The sequence below is a fragment of the Centruroides sculpturatus genome, unplaced genomic scaffold (assembly GCF_000671375.1).
Source record: "Centruroides sculpturatus isolate CEXI.00-Female unplaced genomic scaffold, Cexi_2.0 scaffold1077, whole genome shotgun sequence".
In the NCBI taxonomy this organism is placed as follows: domain Eukaryota; kingdom Metazoa; phylum Arthropoda; class Arachnida; order Scorpiones; family Buthidae; genus Centruroides; species Centruroides sculpturatus.
In genome coordinates, this window is record NW_019385357.1 from 96,565 (window position 1) to 109,906 (window position 13,342).

Below are 13,342 nucleotides of genomic sequence, written 5' to 3' on the forward strand. Positions count from 1 at the left end.
AATTTTCTGGAATGTTTACAATCGTTCTATAATAGAACCAATATGCAATAACAAATTTGAATTTAAAATGATTTGAATATTTTTAAAATCAAAATAGATAAAAATATTTATAACAATGTCTGAAATGTTATCAATTTAATACACCTAAGTACACAATGAAGACTAAACGTAGTTGAAAACAAAAAAGTTGCATCTAAAATAGTACAGCAGAAGTCGTTCTTCCGGTTAATCCTTAATTCTCTCTCTATCCCCGCAGGGGAATTTCGAAAAATCCCTTCTTAGTGTGCATTCCCATGGCGCACCCTATTTTCTGGAACGTTTACAATTGTTCTATAATCGAACCAATATGCAATAACAAATTCAAATTTAAAACGGTTTGAACATTTGATTCAAAAATCGAAATATATCAAAATATTTATAACAATGTCTGAAATGTTATCAATTTAATACCCCTAAGTGTTCAATGAAGACTAAATGTAATTAATAACAAAATAATCGCATCTAAAATAGTACAGTAGAAACCGTTTTTCCAGTTAAGCCTTAATCCTCTCCCCCTGCAGGGGAATTTCGAAAAATCCCTTCTTAGTGCACATTTTTATGACGTACCCTAACTATGTACCAAATTTCACCTCTTTAGGTTCAGCAGCTTGCTCTGGGTGATGATGAGTCAGTCAGTCAGGACAAGTAATTTTATATATTTAGATTATATTGATTTTTTTTATATCATAATTATAATTGATGTGAAATGCTTATATAACTAGGGATTTTTTAACTAATTACACTTGGGAATAATAACAAACCAGAGAGGAAATTATTGTTTTGTTTTGTGTTGTGTTTCCTCAAAATGACACATATAAGGATTTAACAGAAAGGTGTGTAAAAAAAATTTGAGGGATTGTAGAGGGGTTAATTTTGAGTTGAAAACAGGAAGTGACATCACATGTTTAAAAATCTCTTATAACTCAAAATGAATATTTCAAATATAAAAAAATCTAGGGGATTCAGATCAGGTGATTGTGCTGGCCAAATAACACTCCCATTTCAACCTAGCCACTGATTGGGGATAAGAGGATAAATGGAAATTAGCATTAAAATTAGCTAGAATATGGAATGTTCTAAACATATAAAGGTTTAAAACATTCCATATTTGAAGATATTCTAAGAACATGTTTGAATATTCAAATTTTGACTAATTGTGGAACTTACCACCAGCCTGAAGCAAATGTATAAAATTAAGCCATGTATTGTTATAAAAAAGACTCAAAATCCAAGTAACAAATTAACCTCTCTACAACCCCTCAAATTTTTTACAAACCTTTCTGTTACATGCTGTATATTATAATTTTTATTACATTGAATGAAAAATTAATTTATATATGGTGGTTTGTTATCCATTTTACTCTATTTAAATGAACAAAAATTTAAACTTTATCTGGAAAATATTTTAATACCAGAACACATGCAGAGATATTTTCATATTCATGTGTTTTTGTTATATTCCATAAATTAATATTAGCTCTAAGAAATATTTTATATGGTGCAAAGAAATTAACAAAACTTTTGCTTGATTAAATTTTGAAATTAATTGCTCAACCAAATTCACATAATATTTAAATGTTAAAATTGTTATTATACTACATATGTATGATACTTAATTATAATCATTGTATTAAAAATGCATTATGAATTTTTTAATTTATAGGATCAAGTGCTGGTGCTGGAAGTGGAGAATTTCATGTGTATAGACATCTAAGAAGGAAAGAATATGCTCGTCAGAAATATATAGATGAAAAAGCAGCCAAGGTAGTATTTAAAAATCATCATTAATATTTATTTTATTAATCATCTATTAAAAAAAAAAATATTACATTATTATGACATTGTTACAATAATAATGTTTCCTAAGTATAATTATTTGTCTTCTAGTTTGTTATCATTTAACTAAATTGCATATATTCCTATACATATGGAGAATACTTCTTAATATTAAAATAGTGTATGACTTAGCCAAAAAGGTAACCTCTTTTGAATAGTCATACACTTGAATACTGATGAAGAAATATCAGTATTCAATATTGATATCAATCTGATATTATATTCTTCAATAATTGAAAATTTTGATAAATATTGATCATAAACAGTTGATTCAACAAATTCAATGTTTTAGCGATTTCTAGTGTTGTTATTCAATTCAGTTTGCTTCAATCAATACCTTTTTATTTTATCTTCATCAGCTTCAACTGGCCTTCCAGAATGTGGTGCATTTTCAGTATCGAAATTACCGGAATGAAATTTTGTGAACTAGTTTTGGAATTGTTGTTCTGTTAACACGTCTTTTCTATACATGTCTCTCAATGTTTTTCTTGCTTGAACAACATTTTTACTTTTTTGGTAATAAAAAAGCAAAATATGCTGAAAATACTGATTTTTGATTTTTCCATATTTGATGGGACACAAGAAAAAAAAACAATTGAAAAGAATCAAACAAAATTTTTTACAAACAAGCCTTGAATTGTCAGGTAAAAATAAAACTAATCCCTCTGGTTGTAAAAAACAAAATTATTTTTCAAACAACCTAATAATTATTATATAATAATGCCAGAAAAGTAATAACTAATGTTTTCAAAAAGGTAACTAAGAAATTAAGATTAGTTTAAGATAAGAATATCATAAATGCTTTAGTTTAATCTGAACTAAAGCATTTATGATATGATAAAGCATAATTTGATGACTAAAGCATTTATGATGACAATAAGTGGTGATCGATTACAATAACCAGCAGATTTTATGCAGGAAATATAAAAATGTTTTGGAAAAATATGATTTTAATTACATAAAGTGGCTGAGAACATTAACCAGTGATCACAATAGGTGGTGACCACTATTTATAAAACATTTGAACTGTGATTTTATTATTTATTTATTGACAATTACTTGTAGTTGTTTGATATATTATAAGAATATTAGATGTCAATAAAATAATTTTTCTAAGATAGTTAATAATCCCATTAACAAATGGAATAAACATATATTATTGTCTGTACAGAGCATTTTTAAATATGAAATGAATAATTTTACTACTCAGATTTATTTTAAAAATATAGCATACAAAATTTAATTAAAATCTGAGCATCGACACTTATTAACATAAGAATTTATTTTGAACAGGAAAGATTAGATGTAGAATTTCATAGAAAAATAGAGGAAAATAAAAGAAAAGCTGAATTAAAGACAGCAAAAAAAAGAGCCAAAAGGTAATATATTTTTGTATCTCAATTATTATTTTTTAAACTAAGATTTTAAAATGATATGAATAAATTTAAAGTTGTTATAATGATGTAATTTGTTTTCAGTAATTCAGATTCTGTTTGTAATTGTAGTTGAACTGAAACTAACTAGGCATAATCCTGCACATTACAAAGAAAAAAAACTGAATGTGAATAAACAAACATATGCTATATATAATTAATGTATATGTATTTAATAAGTGTGTGTGTTTTTTGTTTGTTTGTTAGTAAATTCTAGAATTTTTCAATAACAGCATTTTATAACATCATATGATTAATTTTACCAGGTTCTCAAAATTATATTGCCTGTTCAATCCAGTAACTCTTAAGAAATTATTCCTTATATAACATGTTTATTATATTAAATATCAATTTAAAATTTTGAAAGCAAAATTTTAAATGTATATTGAAAATCAAAATAATATACTTATTGTATAATAAAGCTACATTTGCAAGCAATAACAAAGCTACACAAAAAGCCTCACTGACATGAAATATTGAGTAGAAACAGATGTATTACAAAAAAATTAATAGTACAGTAAAAAGAGAATGTCAAGTAAGTTAAAATAAAATTTCAAAAGATTTCATTGGAGAATTGTAAAATGATTAACTTTTGTCAAAGACTGCTGTGTAGTGGCTGTTTATATCAAGGGTTATATTCTAAATAGCCTGTTAAGGAAATTTAGAGTGTAAAAAAGAAAACTGGTGGCTTTCTCAACAATTCTACCAACTAAAAGAAGAATAAACTTGAACATGTGAGTGTTGATAGATTAAGAGTTTTATAATAGCTGATGAGATTGCCATAAGATGGACCAACACACTCTCATAATTAATCTGAAACCCTGCCAATTGAAGTTGGCCAGCGTTAGGAATGCTAAATTGCCATCCTGGGACTTGAATGCAAAATTGAAAGAAAGAAGCCTTTGAGAGGTAGAACCAGTGGGAGGAGGAGACTCATGGTACCAGACAACAGGTAGATGCAAATTACTTACAAACAACCCAGAAAATACTTGCTGTAATGATGATTTTGTATAATTTTCAATGAACTCATTGTATTTTAATTGAATAAAACATTTGATTTGATGGGTCCCTGCTTGTACTTTTAGGATTGATTAATATTATCATTACACTATATGAATTTTTAGAATTATTAATCACAATCAGGAAGTTATTCATTAATCTTCTTATTTAAGGATATCTTTTTGTAAAATAAGATATTAATATTTATATTCTAGATTAAAAAGAAAAGAAAAACTAAAGGCAAAGAAACAGAAAAAAACTTCAAATACAAGTAAGTGTAAATGTTCTTTAAAAAACTTTTTTTTTTTGTGAAATTAGAATGTTTTTATATAGCTAAATTTAATATTTTAGAAATAAATAAATTATCATGTTATAAATAGCTTATTGCTTAATCATACTTGATTTTGAATTTAATACAGTAATACCCCAAACTTGCGCGATAAGTGGGACCGAGCGATAACCGTATAAGTTGAATTCGCGTAAGTCAGGATATAATTTCGCAATTTGTGTAAAATCCAAGTCGGATGTATGTAAGCTAATAAATGTTCTTGTTAATCTTATCTCATCTTTTGATTTGTTCATGGTTACAAGAAATCACCACATAGTCTCTCAAGTCTCCGTAGATATAACAAACACAGAAATAAATAACACAAAATAAATTGTAGCTATATGTCGATTCCATGCAGCACATCCGAACATGTAAGCTGAACAATAGTATGGGGTGAGTGACTAATCAAGAGTTGCGTGTAGGGAATTCGATCCCGGTCCTTATTTCTAATCCCGGGATTTCGAGATTATACTTAGTCGATCCCGGGATTATTTCAGTATTGAGGGTTAATAAAAAATAAGAAAATCTTACAGAAATCAACAAATCAAAATTTAGACAAAAATCAACATATTTTACAGTATACACCTAGCTAATTTAATCACTCTAACTAATCAGACTCAGANCGGCTACGGTGGTGTGGACAGGAGGGGGAGGCATGCTTTTTTTATACACTGAGTGTTGGAAAAAGCAGGAGAAACAAATTTTTTGGCACAGAATTTTTTGCATTTATTTTTTATTTACATTTAAATATACAACAGTTTTTCATCAATTTGTAATATATTTACTTTATGGACACTGGCTGGGAACTTGCCCATTTTGTAAAACAAGGTTACTGTATAGGCTAATGATTATTTTATAAACCTCAGTATTTTATTTTAATATTTTAAGAAAAAATAATAATGAGTTTGAGAGATGAAATCTACAGTGAGGATCCTCTACTACTAAACAGAAGAATCTTGTCTTATGATATGTGAAAACATTGTTATCTTACTAAAGTTTAAATTGGTACAAACTAATATATAAAGAAAAGAAATTTGTTAGTTTGTTCTTATACATTTTAAAACAGCTTGAGCAAATGCAATGATGCTTTTCAGGAACTATCCCCTCATCTAGGAGGAAATTGACAACTAATTTTGGTTGAATTAACTCTAATCCCCTGCTTGCAATGGGCCCCTTTCTATCTGAGTAGCAGGATGGTGGCATTTGGATAAGAAAATCACTTAATATGAAATTTCCAGTGAGCATGAAATCTGTTTTTGAGAATGCCGAGTTTAAAAATATTTGGTCTGTTTTTCACAAAATTTGATTGATTGGCCAATTACAAATTCATATTAGACTGTAAATTGTTTGCTAAATTTAATATTTAAAAAATTTGGATGTTTTGAATTATCTTCTCCTGCAGGTGGAGATTAACAACTATTTTCTGTTGAAAAAAATCAATTCCTGTCTACCAGACCAATGAAATTTGTGCTATTCCTTATCATCTGAGTATGGCATTCTTAGCAAGTACAAAACATGTACTTTGGTGTTTTCCAGGATGCAAAGCATGAATCTTTGGTCCATTTGACTCAAAATCTGACTGTTAATTTGTTTTTATTTTTGTTAAATAAATTTAAATAAGATCAGTTTGTTTTTCTTTCTTCTTAAAAGTAGATTTTTTGTTGTTTTCATTTAGTTACACTTTCATTTTTCTTATTATAATTTATTTAATTAACACTTTGAAATAAATATAACAGTGGTAGGCTAAAATAATTAAATTCTTAATATGGTTCTCATTTTGTTGTCTGTTGTTATTTTTGCCTGGACAATGCTGAGCATATGTACTAGTTTTCATATTTCTGTTATTTACAGAACTTCCATTTTTATATACAGTCGACCCCCCCCCCTCTATAACACTGTTGATTTTTCTGTTTTATATGAATTCCATGTTGTACGAGTCACTTAGATTTTACAAATACATGTGCTGGGCTGTGAACGGCTCATGTATTAGATGTAAAATCTAAGTGACTCGTACAACATGGAATTCATATAAAACGGAATTATCAACAGTGTTATAGAGGGTCGACTGTATGTCTATTTTAATTTATTATATAATTTTGGAAGTAAAGAACTACAATATAAAAAGTATAAAGTACAGTAGAGCGTCAATTATCCGAAAGAATTCCAGTCGGCAAATTTAAATTTTCACCAGTGCTGTGGCGCTGCTATCTTTGGCTATGTCTTGGGCTACTGAAATATTTTACGTTTTTGATACTAAATTAACTTCTGAAGTATAATTTTTTATTGTTTTTATATTTTTCAATATATTTATTTTGTTTGTACAAAATAAAGAAATAATTTTTAACAATACAATAGTCACAATTATTATTTTAAAAGGTTTATGTTAGGCTTAACATCGACGAAAATTCAACACGAAGCGACACGCAACTGAGAAAAATTTCAACATGAGATAAGTTAATATATTTTTTCGTACATAATTGGTTATCCAAAATATTGATTTTCCGAACGACCCCAGTCCCCAATTGATTCGGATAATCGACGCTTTACTGTAGTGTAATCTTAAAGTATACTTTAAAAAAATGTTTTTAGATACTTTTTTAATAAAGAAATTTGTATTTATATTAGGATAAGCCTGTAATAATTCCGGATCCACCAAAAGAGAAGAAAAGTATATCAGTACCAGAGTTTGTTAGGAATGTAATGGGTAAGTCATCCAAACATAATCAGTTCTGTAATAATTTAAACGTTAAAAAATATATATACAAAATAAAGACAAATATACAATTACAAAATATATACAATTTAAAGAATATAACTTTTTAAAAAATAAGATTTGAATAAAATGTACAAAATTAAACTTTTTGTTGACAAAATTCAATTAGATTTGACCAATATTTTATTAAATTTTTATTGAATAATTTATGTAGAAAATAATTTAAACATTCAGTTTAAGTAAATTTTATTGATATTTATTGAATATTTTCATTTATAAATTTATCTTATATAACAAACTAGCTGTTACCCGTGGCTTTGCCCACGAGGATTTTGCAAGCAAACCCTATTTATATTTAGTATTTCAACAACCATAGTAATTGTTATACAACACTTACCGCTGAGAATGATGAGAATTGCCGAGAATCAAACGAACTATTTTCAATTTGATTAATTTTCTGGAATGTTTACAATCGTTCTATAATAGAACCAATATGCAATAACAAATTTGAATTTAAAATGATTTGAATATTTTTAAAATCAAAATAGATAAAAATATTTATAACAATGTCTGAAATGTTATCAATTTAATACACCTAAGTACACAATGAAGACTAAACGTAGTTGAAAACAAAAAAGTTGCATCTAAAATAGTACAGCAGAAGTCGTTCTTCCGGTTAATCCTTAATTCTCTCTCTATCCCCGCAGGGGAATTTCGAAAAATCCCTTCTTAGTGTGCATTCCCATGGCGCACCCTATTTTCTGGAACGTTTACAATTGTTCTATAATCGAACCAATATGCAATAACAAATTCAAATTTAAAACGGTTTGAACATTTGATTCAAAAATCGAAATATATCAAAATATTTATAACAATGTCTGAAATGTTATCAATTTAATACCCCTAAGTGTTCAATGAAGACTAAATGTAATTAATAACAAAATAATCGCATCTAAAATAGTACAGTAGAAACCGTTTTTCCAGTTAAGCCTTAATCCTCTCCCCCTGCAGGGGAATTTCGAAAAATCCCTTCTTAGTGCACATTTTTATGACGTACCCTAACTATGTACCAAATTTCACCTCTTTAGGTTCAGCAGCTTGCTCTGGGTGATGATGAGTCAGTCAGTCAGGACAAGTAATTTTATATATTTAGATTATATTGATTTTTTTTATATCATAATTATAATTGATGTGAAATGCTTATATAACTAGGGATTTTTTAACTAATTACACTTGGGAATAATAACAAACCAGAGAGGAAATTATTGTTTTGTTTTGTGTTGTGTTTCCTCAAAATGACACATATAAGGATTTAACAGAAAGGTGTGTAAAAAAAATTTGAGGGATTGTAGAGGGGTTAATTTTGAGTTGAAAACAGGAAGTGACATCACATGTTTAAAAATCTCTTATAACTCAAAATGAATATTTCAAATATAAAAAAATCTAGGGGATTCAGATCAGGTGATTGTGCTGGCCAAATAACACTCCCATTTCAACCTAGCCACTGATTGGGGATAAGAGGATAAATGGAAATTAGCATTAAAATTAGCTAGAATATGGAATGTTCTAAACATATAAAGGTTTAAAACATTCCATATTTGAAGATATTCTAAGAACATGTTTGAATATTCAAATTTTGACTAATTGTGGAACTTACCACCAGCCTGAAGCAAATGTATAAAATTAAGCCATGTATTGTTATAAAAAAGACTCAAAATCCAAGTAACAAATTAACCTCTCTACAACCCCTCAAATTTTTTACAAACCTTTCTGTTACATGCTGTATATTATAATTTTTATTACATTGAATGAAAAATTAATTTATATATGGTGGTTTGTTATCCATTTTACTCTATTTAAATGAACAAAAATTTAAACTTTATCTGGAAAATATTTTAATACCAGAACACATGCAGAGATATTTTCATATTCATGTGTTTTTGTTATATTCCATAAATTAATATTAGCTCTAAGAAATATTTTATATGGTGCAAAGAAATTAACAAAACTTTTGCTTGATTAAATTTTGAAATTAATTGCTCAACCAAATTCACATAATATTTAAATGTTAAAATTGTTATTATACTACATATGTATGATACTTAATTATAATCATTGTATTAAAAATGCATTATGAATTTTTTAATTTATAGGATCAAGTGCTGGTGCTGGAAGTGGAGAATTTCATGTGTATAGACATCTAAGAAGGAAAGAATATGCTCGTCAGAAATATATAGATGAAAAAGCAGCCAAGGTAGTATTTAAAAATCATCATTAATATTTATTTTATTAATCATCTATTAAAAAAAAAAATATTACATTATTATGACATTGTTACAATAATAATGTTTCCTAAGTATAATTATTTGTCTTCTAGTTTGTTATCATTTAACTAAATTGCATATATTCCTATACATATGGAGAATACTTCTTAATATTAAAATAGTGTATGACTTAGCCAAAAAGGTAACCTCTTTTGAATAGTCATACACTTGAATACTGATGAAGAAATATCAGTATTCAATATTGATATCAATCTGATATTATATTCTTCAATAATTGAAAATTTTGATAAATATTGATCATAAACAGTTGATTCAACAAATTCAATGTTTTAGCGATTTCTAGTGTTGTTATTCAATTCAGTTTGCTTCAATCAATACCTTTTTATTTTATCTTCATCAGCTTCAACTGGCCTTCCAGAATGTGGTGCATTTTCAGTATCGAAATTACCGGAATGAAATTTTGTGAACTAGTTTTGGAATTGTTGTTCTGTTAACACGTCTTTTCTATACATGTCTCTCAATGTTTTTCTTGCTTGAACAACATTTTTACTTTTTTGGTAATAAAAAAGCAAAATATGCTGAAAATACTGATTTTTGATTTTTCCATATTTGATGGGACACAAGAAAAAAAAACAATTGAAAAGAATCAAACAAAATTTTTTACAAACAAGCCTTGAATTGTCAGGTAAAAATAAAACTAATCCCTCTGGTTGTAAAAAACAAAATTATTTTTCAAACAACCTAATAATTATTATATAATAATGCCAGAAAAGTAATAACTAATGTTTTCAAAAAGGTAACTAAGAAATTAAGATTAGTTTAAGATAAGAATATCATAAATGCTTTAGTTTAATCTGAACTAAAGCATTTATGATATGATAAAGCATAATTTGATGACTAAAGCATTTATGATGACAATAAGTGGTGATCGATTACAATAACCAGCAGATTTTATGCAGGAAATATAAAAATGTTTTGGAAAAATATGATTTTAATTACATAAAGTGGCTGAGAACATTAACCAGTGATCACAATAGGTGGTGACCACTATTTATAAAACATTTGAACTGTGATTTTATTATTTATTTATTGACAATTACTTGTAGTTGTTTGATATATTATAAGAATATTAGATGTCAATAAAATAATTTTTCTAAGATAGTTAATAATCCCATTAACAAATGGAATAAACATATATTATTGTCTGTACAGAGCATTTTTAAATATGAAATGAATAATTTTACTACTCAGATTTATTTTAAAAATATAGCATACAAAATTTAATTAAAATCTGAGCATCGACACTTATTAACATAAGAATTTATTTTGAACAGGAAAGATTAGATGTAGAATTTCATAGAAAAATAGAGGAAAATAAAAGAAAAGCTGAATTAAAGACAGCAAAAAAAAGAGCCAAAAGGTAATATATTTTTGTATCTCAATTATTATTTTTTAAACTAAGATTTTAAAATGATATGAATAAATTTAAAGTTGTTATAATGATGTAATTTGTTTTCAGTAATTCAGATTCTGTTTGTAATTGTAGTTGAACTGAAACTAACTAGGCATAATCCTGCACATTACAAAGAAAAAAAACTGAATGTGAATAAACAAACATATGCTATATATAATTAATGTATATGTATTTAATAAGTGTGTGTGTTTTTTGTTTGTTTGTTAGTAAATTCTAGAATTTTTCAATAACAGCATTTTATAACATCATATGATTAATTTTACCAGGTTCTCAAAATTATATTGCCTGTTCAATCCAGTAACTCTTAAGAAATTATTCCTTATATAACATGTTTATTATATTAAATATCAATTTAAAATTTTGAAAGCAAAATTTTAAATGTATATTGAAAATCAAAATAATATACTTATTGTATAATAAAGCTACATTTGCAAGCAATAACAAAGCTACACAAAAAGCCTCACTGACATGAAATATTGAGTAGAAACAGATGTATTACAAAAAAATTAATAGTACAGTAAAAAGAGAATGTCAAGTAAGTTAAAATAAAATTTCAAAAGATTTCATTGGAGAATTGTAAAATGATTAACTTTTGTCAAAGACTGCTGTGTAGTGGCTGTTTATATCAAGGGTTATATTCTAAATAGCCTGTTAAGGAAATTTAGAGTGTAAAAAAGAAAACTGGTGGCTTTCTCAACAATTCTACCAACTAAAAGAAGAATAAACTTGAACATGTGAGTGTTGATAGATTAAGAGTTTTATAATAGCTGATGAGATTGCCATAAGATGGACCAACACACTCTCATAATTAATCTGAAACCCTGCCAATTGAAGTTGGCCAGCGTTAGGAATGCTAAATTGCCATCCTGGGACTTGAATGCAAAATTGAAAGAAAGAAGCCTTTGAGAGGTAGAACCAGTGGGAGGAGGAGACTCATGGTACCAGACAACAGGTAGATGCAAATTACTTACAAACAACCCAGAAAATACTTGCTGTAATGATGATTTTGTATAATTTTCAATGAACTCATTGTATTTTAATTGAATAAAACATTTGATTTGATGGGTCCCTGCTTGTACTTTTAGGATTGATTAATATTATCATTACACTATATGAATTTTTAGAATTATTAATCACAATCAGGAAGTTATTCATTAATCTTCTTATTTAAGGATATCTTTTTGTAAAATAAGATATTAATATTTATATTCTAGATTAAAAAGAAAAGAAAAACTAAAGGCAAAGAAACAGAAAAAAACTTCAAATACAAGTAAGTGTAAATGTTCTTTAAAAAACTTTTTTTTTTGTGAAATTAGAATGTTTTTATATAGCTAAATTTAATATTTTAGAAATAAATAAATTATCATGTTATAAATAGCTTATTGCTTAATCATACTTGATTTTGAATTTAATACAGTAATACCCCAAACTTGCGCGATAAGTGGGACCGAGCGATAACCGTATAAGTTGAATTCGCGTAAGTCAGGATATAATTTCGCAATTTGTGTAAAATCCAAGTCGGATGTATGTAAGCTAATAAATGTTCTTGTTAATCTTATCTCATCTTTTGATTTGTTCATGGTTACAAGAAATCACCACATAGTCTCTCAAGTCTCCGTAGATATAACAAACACAGAAATAAATAACACAAAATAAATTGTAGCTATATGTCGATTCCATGCAGCACATCCGAACATGTAAGCTGAACAATAGTATGGGGTGAGTGACTAATCAAGAGTTGCGTGTAGGGAATTCGATCCCGGTCCTTATTTCTAATCCCGGGATTTCGAGATTATACTTAGTCGATCCCGGGATTATTTCAGTATTGAGGGTTAATAAAAAATAAGAAAATCTTACAGAAATCAACAAATCAAAATTTAGACAAAAATCAACATATTTTACAATATACACCTAGCTAATTTAATCACTCTAACTAATCAGACTCAGAGTCAGACTAACCAGACTTAAAATCACTCAGTCTTCATGTTAAATTTATTCTTTTTTAAGCATCACTGAGATCTCTTCAAACTCACATAAATCGAAAAAACCTTTATGTAACAAACTATGCAAATAAACGTTGAAAATTAACAAAAATCTCTCTTAACATCGACTAAATAGACTACTTTCATATAGCAACCTAGTAAGTAGGTAGTAAGATAAGTTTCTTAGCAAAAAGTATTTAAAAATAACATTAATCAGTCACATTTTTCTTAAATATAAAGAAAACTAATCTAA

At 27.2% G+C, this 13,342-nt stretch overlaps 1 protein-coding gene across 1 annotated transcript in view; it reads left to right on the forward strand.

Moving 5' to 3' along the window:
• LOC111638064 (PRKR-interacting protein 1 homolog) overlaps nucleotides 1-13,342 on the forward strand; it is a 31,447-nt gene that overhangs the window by 16,186 nt on the left and 1,919 nt on the right. Inside the window, exons 2-4 of the mRNA XM_023383694.1 lie at nucleotides 7,261-7,339; nucleotides 9,502-9,602; nucleotides 10,968-12,377. Coding sequence (XP_023239462.1) covers nucleotides 7,261-7,339; nucleotides 9,502-9,602; nucleotides 10,968-11,057 — 270 coding nt within the window. The 3' untranslated portion in view covers nucleotides 11,058-12,377. The remainder of the gene's footprint in view (nucleotides 1-7,260; nucleotides 7,340-9,501; nucleotides 9,603-10,967; nucleotides 12,378-13,342) is intronic.